Source organism: Schistosoma mansoni, chromosome 1, assembly GCF_000237925.1.
Source record: "Schistosoma mansoni strain Puerto Rico chromosome 1, complete genome".
NCBI lineage: Eukaryota > Metazoa > Platyhelminthes > Trematoda > Strigeidida > Schistosomatidae > Schistosoma > Schistosoma mansoni.
Window position 1 is genome coordinate 41,334,161 of NC_031495.1, and position 9,229 is coordinate 41,343,389.

Sequence of the window (9,229 nt, forward strand, 5' to 3'; positions counted from 1 at the left end):
CCGAATTAATGTCACAATAAATCGTATACAATAACTACTTGTAAACTATCACGAAATCACTAAAATACGTGAAAAATGAGAAATGCACACTGAAGGACCTGGAATATGGCGAGAAATCTGATATTCCAAGCGCTGTTAGTCGTGGCAAAAAGTTACATAATAAATCAGTAAACATCAATATACGGCTGTGCAGATTGTAGAGTTTTATTGACATCACCAACCGATCTAAATTAGACATACAATGAAGAACTGGGAGCACTGAATGGCCGTTTTGTTCAAGTAATGGACTCATCGGAGTGCATCAACCGATAATAAAAAACCCAGAACCTTCGGTATCACTCATGAACGCTTAACTTTAAGACTACTCACTAGGTGTTCAATGGTGAACAAGAGACTAAGCATTTGCTCGTAAAACCGGAAATCCTAGGTTCCATTGCCAGTTGAGGTTTCGTGTGTCCACGGTGGTGGGGAGTCTTACACTAGGACGAAACAGCCGTCTGGTGCTCTTAGGTTTTCAGTGGTTATCCAACTTAGATCATTGCATGATGTTGATTAAAGTCAGAAATCAATCCGAACAAAACAATCAAATGTTAGTGGTAAACTATGATAGAAAAATGTATAAAATCAGAAAATCAATGAACCAACGATACTGAACAAATAAGCAAGTAAAATTACTTCCATGGATTAAAAGTTTCACACCTGTTATATGTAAATTCATATCATGCAGAAATGGAATGAGAAATTATTTTAATATTGAACTATTAAAACAGGAAACCGCTAAAGGTAATGAATATCGGCTTATGACTTCTTCCAACGCACTTACTAGATGCCTCCGGAATATATATATATGTATTCACAAGCTGAATACTGAATAAGATGTGATCAAAAGTATTCCATACCTAAAGTCTCGAAACCAGACCTTACTTTCCTTTGAATTAAACGTCCAGATATTTTCTTCTTGAACTTGTCACATGAAAATGAATTCTGTGAATGGGTCAAGATAGAACGTGAATACAACTTTCATATATAACTAATCATATGATCGCCAAATTAAACCATTTTTAGAAATCACAATGTTAGATTATTGGGAAAAGTTGACAAATCTTATGGATAATATCAGATGCCAACAAGGTTTTGATGATGATTATTAACAAATAAAAACACTAAATTAACCAGTATATTTTACAGATACAAACATAACTGATAATTTTGACAAGAATGACACCTTATTTATCTGTTATACGGTGTTGCATAGAATAGATCAACCAAACTTGGGATGTTGTGACAAGTTTGAATACTTTATCGGATAAACAGATTTAAACATTAATAATGTTGTCATTTACTATAGTCTATTTTTATTTTAAATGATCAAATGACTCTGTGTCACGTAGACCTGTGTAAATTCAGGATTTTTAATGGTATTTGTTAGTGAATTAATTTAAAGTAACCAAAATGTGTACCTGTTATGTTTTGTACTTATATGTAAGTATGTCAGCATTTTTATAATCATGTTTTTCTATAGATGTTTGTGGATAGTTATTTGAACTGATTGGTTGGTTTATCACACTTAAATCAGTTCGTTTATCTATCAGAGTCATTGTGTTAATTGACTTCTGCATCTGAGTTTTATTTTCATAGCTTTTATCTTTTACTAAGCAGAAAGTTCTTCAATGTACCATGTGTCAACTATGAATTATCAAATGAGTGTTAAATTTTAAACTCTGGAACTATTTTTGATTTCGTAGTGCACTTGTAGTGTCGGTTGATATGTTAAGCACATAAACCTTATTCTAGCTTCTGGACAAGCTAATTTACCTATCCATCTTGAGTCACGTTTTGATCTTGTTAATTATTCACTTATCAGCCCTGACTGTTTTTATATTAGCGTATGTGTGTGTACAATTCTTTTCATCACATGTCTGTAACTAATTTTTATCTGACTATAAATATTGCTTAGCGCTTTATAAAAGTGAGTTGGCTTACCAACCATCTCCAATGGGCGTCATTTTCGCTTCGCTCTCTTCTATTCGCTTTATCCCTCTGATTAGCTGTCCAGATAAATGAGTGTTCAAATGTATGTATTCGAAATCCATTCTCGTACTTGACTAATTTAATTCCGTTATTCACCAACGGGGATCAAATCATTTATTACATACGAGGATGGACAGGATGTATATTTTGACAAAAATCATTCATACGATCTAATTAGAGCAGATCCTAGCCCGCACACACTGTTGAAAATATATCTCACAAGTACAAATTTGTCATTTTATTGTTAAAATATTATATGCTACTTGTCAGTAGTTAAAATACACCAGTAGAAGTTTCTGACATTGACGGTGATATCTAGATTGATTCGTTTATCAATTTGTTGACTATCTGACTGATAGGGATCACTTTGAATAAATATTCTGTCTTAATTATTAGTCTGTTTAATATTCAAACAATCTGGATTTCACATTTAACATGTCGGCATGTACTTAAGAATCATTAAACACTGAACTGAATTTCACTAATAATTGTCCTAATACGATACGTGATATGAGACTTATATTCTGAATCAGAACATACGACAAGGCTAGTTTTAGCCATTAGCTGATATCAGCTGAACAGCCAATGCAAATCAGAGACTACTGTAAAAAGATATCAATCCACACTCAAAACTTCACACAAAATCGCACCTAGGATCACAGAATTCATTTTCAGAATACATAACGGAAACTATTACTTAACAATTTTAACTTCAGTCAATTTATGACAAATCGTGACTAACACTCAGTATCATGAGGAATATATGTTGAACTTCTGATTTGACTGAATTCACACGTAATGCCTTCTCATCAGAACTCCCAGAATGTTCATTTCGATGACAATCATTAGCAGCCACAAAATCATGAGTTATATATTTCTCTTGCCAATATTTAATGGTAAAACTTGGTCATGGTATGTGACAGAAATTGTCTTTCCAAATTATGTTACATAATATGTATAATGATATAATATATTCAACATTCATTATTATCTTACGAATGGTAATAATTCGTAATAACATCAACATTCGATTTGGGATTCGTGATTTCCTATTTTCGTTTGTCCGAAAGAAGTTATCATGTTAAATTTGGAATCGACTTTATATCAGTTTTGAATAACAATATGAAATTGACTGGACATTCATTCAGCTGCAAAAATAAAGACTAGTTATCAGTTCCTTTCTTTCATTCTTCTCTTCTTTTGTGGAAGGTATCGGTATTAAAGAGTCATAGCGTGTTGAATGCTATTTAGTTGTTTAAATTATATGTTTATTTTTGACAGGCTGACTTCACGTTGACTTACGTACAACTATAATTTAATCAAACTAATGAACTAATTATTATCACTAAATTTGGTAAATTTCCAGGACTTTCAGATCATTAGCTAAGTGTAAACAGTCCTGTAGTTTTTAAGGCTGTATAGTGAATAGCACTAAAACTCAAGATGGGCTTTTCGTCATGTATGGGACTCGTCAGTTGGATACACCTTCATCCCAGCATCGATGTTCATACAGGGACTAGAACGGAGAACCTTTCGTTTAGAAGATTCGTAGGGTACTGGCGGTAAATACCCTTAACGTAATATAGATTATTCGTAAAGCTTTTATTTACGACTAGATAGTCTTTGATTTTTATAAACTGTAATATATGGTGCTTCTTCTGACACACAAGGTTTACCATTACCAAAATATGGAAAATCTCTGGTAAATTATTAAATTGCTTTCATATTATATTAACATATAGAAGTTGCGAAGATTGAGAAATTTGAAATTGCTTCCATCATCTGATTAAATCAATTGGTGAACCATAGTACACTGATTAGCTTTCCATACTAGTATTAAACTCTTCCTAATCATATACCGGTTAGAATTCGAGCGCTCCAGATCCTAGTATGAGCATCTTATCATGAAGCGATTGAGTCGAAATTCAATGATTGATATTGTAAACTTCAATGAACTTCGTGATATTATCATCTAAAGTCACTAATAATATTTTTCCAAGGAAAATTTTTAGGCTTCATCAGTAACTGTTTTTTCCACTAAAATTTCCAAAAATTCTCCTCAAGTTAATCATTGGTATAAACATGATTAGTATTATTACATTGTGGAGTTGTAGAAAAGCGATATTAACTTTGTTTTATAACATGAAGTAAAATTCTGACATAGTTTATCAATTTCATTAAAAATCTACTAGATGGACAAATCAATACGTATTGTAAAAATCTATTGACTAATATATTCACTGGTATAATCATAATACTGATTAACAAGAAGTATTAAAATTATTTGTCAGTAATTTTCCACCGATTATTAAGTTGTCTATGAGGAAAGTCGAGTTGTTCTGTGTGTTTTTTTCAAGAGCTAAGTACTTATCAATCATTAAGAAAAAGTAATCAGTCGTTTGTTTTACATTTATAGACACTTTCAACTCTTTCTATATTCATAAAGATGTACTACCTAGTTTCAGCATAAAAATGACTTTTTTCCTTCATCTTAACCCTTTTGTCATACCTACCCCACTTTTTCATGACTTATAGCTTTATTTAATTGCACAAAATGAACCATTACGTGGTGATTTGAAATACAATGATCGAATAACTGGTGCACATGCTGGTTCAATTTTCGCATGTCAACGTGCAGCAAATCTTAAAGGTCTCGGAAGAGCATTCTACCCATTACTCAGTACAGATATGTTCAATATGGATTATGTTGTACCGCCAACATATAGATACGGTGTACCTTTGGTTAATTTGCATGTGAGTTAATTAAGTCGGATTTTTTTAATCTCATAGGTTATGTAGTGATTTTAATTTTATAACTATTTAGTTGAAATAACTGAGTACTGGTCCTATCCATCATCAGTCTTTATTAGTCAGATCAAAAGAACACAGAAATAATTTTATACCTACTTGTCCATTTTCACTATATTCTGATATATTTATTAAGTAGCACCAACCTATTTGTTAGAAGAACAAGGTGTGGGTCACAAAGCATAAAGAGTATAGACCTTGAAGTTTACGGAATAAAAATACTTTTTAGTTGGTGTCATTTTGAGATACAAACTGTTTCTAAGTTTTCAAGATTATTTGTATACATTATTTAAGACTGGATGACTAAGTGTGTTTATTCCTATTTCCAAACAAAGTACATAATACATTTCAAGATGTGACGCACAATCATATAAAAGATATTTTTGCCCAGGAACACCTAGAAAATATACCTTTATCTCCATAGTCAATCGTCACAAAAGCATACTTTTTTGTAGATCATATGATTTGGTTGGTTACCTTTGGCAAATTAGTATCAAATGTACTGTATTCTATACCTATTGAAAGCAGTGATAAACTCCATCTGTAATACCCAGAATCATCGTTATCATGATTATTATTTACTCACTAACATATTAGTTAATCATTGATTATTTGACCACTTCCATTCTTATCCTTGATTGTTCATCAATTATTTAACAAATTAATCCTAATTATGTGATCTTGTATCGTATTTCTTTTTGTATTGAATCTGATGCTTACATTTATTGACTAATAAATTACTAATTTCAATAGTTGAGATCATGAATCAATTGAAGCTAGACCAACATGGAAAACCTGGAAGCACTGAATGACCATTTCGTCCTATTGTGGAACTCCTCAGCAGTGCGCATCAATGATCTCGCCTCGCGAGATTAGTGGTCATTTGTTCTTTCTTCTGATAATGATCTAGATGGAGATTTGTAACACAATTTTCATTTAACTATCTTATGTAAATGTAGATCAATTAATAATTATTCTTAACAACTTATAAAATAATTCACCTAGTATTGTTTGTTTGAATTTTCCCATTGATGTTTAAGACTGCAACTGGTCAGTCTCTTATCGGCATTTGTGCATACTGTGCGTATCGCCTCGATATAGCCCAAATAGGACGAAACGCGCATCCTGGATTACACTGTTAGCCACTATCCAACTTAATTTATAAAATAATTGTTTTACTATTGTGACAATAAAATGTTATTTCTTGACTTTATTTTATGTTTTTGTCTTTTTTAAAAGGGTGAAATTCTATTTGATGATTTTATGAGTCTTGTTGAAGGACGTTCAAAACCACAAGCGAAATTATTGAATTTTGATGGTGTTGATATAACAGATGACATTGTGTAAGTTTAATGAGAAACTTTTATTGTCTGTTATTCAATGTATATGTTATGCGTCTTTATGAAAGGAAACATTTTTATTAATCATATTACTGATAGGAATTTGATTTATTGATTTGTTAATAAGGGGAATGTTTTTTTAAAATAACTTTTGAATATTTATGGACGACTCTTATCATTGTGAACTGAGAAAAAAATGAATATCAGAAAACAGTAGACAACTGTTTTACCACAAGTTAGAATCGTTATGAAATGAGCATATATGACAAAATACGGGATCGTACACATGGTTTTTCGATTTTATGACTAAACTAGTATCCATTAATTTACATTTTCAATTCCAATCTCTTTCCCACATACAACATTCTTCATTCAGTTTCATTAATAGGTGATTGATTGTACACATTCCATCTTCTCACTGAGAACATCACAACCGGATCAACACTGATCATTCAATTGTAGGATTCGTAAATATTACAACTGTATTCAATGGATTATGGGTCATTTTGAAAATATAAACTTTATCATATTCTACACGATCGTTCATCGGTCACAGACGATGACTAAAACAAGATCGGAGTGTAACATGAATTTACCAACCCTGATTTACGCAAACTATTCATCATCACTTTAGTATTTAAATTACTTAGTATCTCCAGATAATAATTAACCTTATGTCATGTTTTTTTTCTAGTTGTTACATTTTGGCATAATGGCTAAGTAATTCAACACTCAATCATATTGTATTATTTCATGCTTTCACTCATACTTTTCAACTGCAGTAAATTTACTGTGGAGTATAATTCAATACAGACTTCATAAATTCTGATATTTTAACAAAACGATGACAGTAATAAATGCAAACATTGTGAGAGAAAATTAATAATGATAAAGAACTGACCAAATTTGACCTATCTATCTATTGAAACAATTAATACATTATGAACATGACTAATCAATACGAAATGAATAAAAAGTAGAACGTTTAAGTGGGAAAAATGAACAGGAGTTGTTGTCAAGTCATTTCTTAATAGAATTAGTCAATAATAAATTAATGTATCAACCGTGACATTTTTTGAAGGGTTTCATCTAAGCAACTAACAGATTTTTTTTAATGTACATATTTATTTATTTATTGTAGAATATACATTAACTTCACTGTGGAATGACAAAAAATATTTTCACTTAGATAAAAATCATTAAACTGAAACCTTAGTGATACTGTTAATTAATTAAGGGGGGATTATTATGAGGAATAGCTATTGAATGTATTCAGTTAGTCAGGTAGTTGTTAATATATTTCATTTTGAGACTTAAATCATTAATGATATTGGTACTATTGCAAAAATAATAATAATAATAAAAGTTTACATTAAGGTATAAATTGAGAGAGTGAGAGAGAAAGAGAGATTGGATGACTAATCTAGTAGATATAAAATATAAAAGGTCTGTCAGTCTATGTTTTCACTTTGTCAGTGAACATGGATCCTAATGTTTTGTTGTTACCGGCTGAACTATACGTTTGGAATCCATTCAATATCAGATGTTTAGAGGAAGTCAGTAGAAAATCCTGGTTATGTGTTTCGTACTTGTTCGTCGATAATTGTTACCAAGGGGTATCCGCATCCTTGAAGAAATGGTTTTCTCAGTAGGATTCAAACCTCCGTCGGTCAGTATTACATTCTTAAACGCTACAATTGAGCTATTGGTTTCGTGACTGACCACCTATAGGACTAAGGTGTTTACACTAGTTGAGTAGTGGTCATTGCCATGTTTACTTAATTGTTAGTCCGTATCATCATTCGCCATTATTTAATCCGTACTAAAAACAAGATAATAGTAAAATGTTTTTGGGTAATACATTATGTACATAATGAAAATTAGGTTAATTGGTGAGTGGTCAGAGTAAATTCAACAAGAATACTATGAAGTTGAAAAGTAACGACAATAACATATGTTAAACTAAACTTCTATAAAACAAAATAGCTGTTTTTCAGTCCAAATATTAATATATTCCCACCACTACTGATCAGCAACTACCTAATTGAAATCGATATTTAAATCCTGTTCTGTACAAATGGAATGCATACCTCCTGAAGACATTTATAAAAAGTGATTTCAGTACTTAAAAGACACTGCAAACGTATCAAAAAACAGTTGATATTTTCGTGTAAATTGTGTTATTTAGCCAGTATATACCGATAATACCATTTGGTTACTATTTTGATATTCAATTTATTACACCTTAGAGGATGATAACCAGTAACTTATTCAGGTTATTTACGTATCCGAGTAATGTCCGACAAAATGTCAAGAAACGGAGTCACGATACCCTTCAATTATTTAAAGGCTACGATAGATATATCTATATTCCACTAACTATTGTCAACCCTTAGAAATACTGGATAACTTTTATTTCAGTCTTAAATTCTTTACTTATAAAAAATTATCTGTAAATTAAATCGATGTGTTCCATTTCATTTTGTCTCTGTGCATTAAATTGATATCACTTTCGAAGCAAAACCTGAAGGTCATAAATATAAACATTGTATTCGTACTCCTAGATTTTTTTTGTTGTTTCTCCAGGTTACCTTTGTATTAAACCATATCTACAAAGATCATTCAATTTAAATTGATAGATTTATATACACATGAGACATATTTTTGCCAATTTTAACTTTTTTTAAATAGTGCACCATGTTTATGGATTGGTCAAAAACCAATTTATTTAAATGGTGATTATGAATTTGCAGCTCAATCGAAATGTCGTAATTGGCAATCAACTTATCCAGGTGAAAATGGTTTAGCTGTCTCTTTACCAATTGTTGACAATGCACCAGGTTTATTTTCTAAACAAAATTTTAAATTAATATCATGTTCAAAATTTTGTCGAATGTTATGCATACAAATTACACCATCCGATAAGTAATCAATCATAATTATTATGATAATCAATATTCGATTTGTGTATCCGTGCACACTTATTCCTGTTCTGTATCCACACATTTTTATCGATTAATATATATAAATATATACTGTTACTGAATGAA

The 9,229-nt window shown here is 31.0% G+C and overlaps 1 protein-coding gene across 1 annotated transcript in view; it reads left to right on the forward strand.

Moving 5' to 3' along the window:
- The window catches only part of Smp_126540 (hypothetical protein), a gene marked incomplete at both ends in the record, with an annotated part of 77,941 nt that extends 68,833 nt beyond the window's left edge, over positions 1 to 9,108 (forward strand). The window contains 3 exons of the mRNA XM_018794447.1: positions 4,567 to 4,785; positions 6,079 to 6,182; positions 8,871 to 9,108. Coding sequence (XP_018648859.1) covers positions 4,567 to 4,785; positions 6,079 to 6,182; positions 8,871 to 9,108 — 561 coding nt within the window. The remainder of the gene's footprint in view (positions 1 to 4,566; positions 4,786 to 6,078; positions 6,183 to 8,870) is intronic.
- Between the last annotated feature and the right edge of the window lie 121 nt (positions 9,109 to 9,229).